General features: G+C 32.8%; 1 protein-coding gene across 1 annotated transcript; it reads left to right on the top strand.

The window, feature by feature from the left end:
* Positions 1–619: 619 nt before the first annotated feature.
* Positions 620–1,262, top strand: LOC127092055 (40S ribosomal protein S29). Its single transcript, XM_051030837.1, has 3 exons — positions 620–782; positions 894–993; positions 1,073–1,262. Exons 1-3 carry the CDS (start codon positions 721–723, stop codon positions 1,079–1,081), a joined length of 171 nt encoding a protein of 56 aa, XP_050886794.1. The 5' UTR covers positions 620–720; the 3' UTR covers positions 1,082–1,262.
* The last annotated feature ends 417 nt before the right edge of the window (positions 1,263–1,679 follow it).

Below are 1,679 nucleotides of genomic sequence, written 5' to 3'. Positions count from 1 at the left end.
TTGAGGATGACATGCAGACGGTGGTGGAGACAGAGGTGCTACATCCTTTTGAGACGAAGACTCTAACATCTACATGTTTCACCCCGTTGAAATACACTTTTTCTTTAAACAAATAGGGAGTCATTGTATAATATTTTTCTTAACAACATATAATCCCTATTTATATAAGGTTGAATTCATTATAGACCTCACAAAACGATCAGTGCAATCACAACCGTACACAATTGTCAGCAAAATCTCAACCCTTGAATTAATACCATAGGTTTTTTTTCCAGGTCCTAAAAAAATTTGGTATATGCAAAATCTTCTGAAAAAATCGATCCTTTTAAACTATCAAATTTTTTAACATTTTGCAAAAAATCCAATAAAAATGTGTTTTTAAAAAAATACATTTTTTAATACACTACCAATTTTTTTAAAATACACTACTAAATTTTTTATTTTAAATCGGATATTTCACTTGTTCTATCAGATTTTTCATCCGATTTACTTACAAAATTTTGACAAAAATAATATGAAAATTATTGAAAACTTGGATGTCACGTCAAATTTTGAGGTTGCATGATAAAATCTCTAGAGACTAATAGTGTCTTTTACGAGGCCCATATTTAATGGGTCAGAGTAAAGCCCAATCAATAAAGAGCCTATATATAAAATCGAAATTGTTATTAACGTTCTCTCAACCAAACCCTAATCTGAGATCAAACATCAAACCAAACAATGGGACACAGCAACGTCTGGAATTCTCATCCCAAAACCTACGGTCCCGGTTCTCGCACTTGGTATGTCCATTCTTCAATCATCTTCTCAATTACTGTAGTTTAACGTTTCTCTGTTTATCCAAATTTTTACAGTCTTACTCTTTCTAATTTCTGTTTCTTTATTACTTGCAGCCGTGTGTGTGGGAATTCACATGGATTGATCAGGAAGTATGGCCTTATGTGCTGCAGGCAGTGCTTCCATAGCAACGCCAAGGAGATTGGTTTCATTAAGGTTAATATTTCAATGTCTTGTTCTCAAATTTATTCCTCTGGTGAGTTTGTAGAGGTCTAACTTTTTTTATTTTCTGCAGTACCGTTGAAGAGCTGTTGTAGCTGTTCTGCCAAGTTCATGTTTGAAGAAACTTAATTTTGTTTTTTGCATTTAGTTTATTTGTCAGAATGGATCGATGGCATTAAGATTTTATTTTTATATATAGAGAGCTATGAATTGTTGTTTACTACTATTGAAAATTAATGTTGACTAGAACTATAATTTATTTACTTCTTGGCATTAATTTGATTTGAGGCACCTATATCTTAGAAATCAGGGGGCGAACATAAAAAATAATATTACCCGGTAATAATCTCTTTTACTCATTTTTCATATCCAAAGTTCATCTCACTATGGAAGAATGAGTAAAAGAGTTTCAAACACAAAAATCTATCATCTAAATGTCAATCTTCCTGACAACACCCCATAAACATATGGAAGAAGCTTACCAATTCTTATCTTGCAACATTTAGAGCAGTTTTTAGTTGCGAAACGAAGAAAACAGGGGCATAAATTGGGTTATTTAGAGTGGTTTGGGTGTGTGGAGTTTTGAACTCTTCAATATGGCACTTCTTTGTAAATGGAAGTGGTGGATACCATTTGGAGGGATTTGTTAACAACAAAATATGGTTGCTTGCACAGTAAGG

This window comes from Lathyrus oleraceus, chromosome 6, assembly GCF_024323335.1.
Source record: "Lathyrus oleraceus cultivar Zhongwan6 chromosome 6, CAAS_Psat_ZW6_1.0, whole genome shotgun sequence".
In the NCBI taxonomy this organism is placed as follows: domain Eukaryota; kingdom Viridiplantae; phylum Streptophyta; class Magnoliopsida; order Fabales; family Fabaceae; genus Lathyrus; species Lathyrus oleraceus.
The sequence above is the reverse complement of the archived record's forward strand: the minus strand, read 5'-3'. Positions and strand labels throughout refer to the sequence as shown.

Coding starts and splice junctions, on each gene's coding strand:
- LOC127092055 (XM_051030837.1), top strand. CDS start 721: ATGGGACACAGCAACGTCTGGAATTCTCATCCCAAAACCTACGGTCCC. Junction 783..893: donor GGTCCCGGTTCTCGCACTTG/GTATGTCCATTC, acceptor TATTACTTGCAG/CCGTGTGTGTGGGAATTCAC.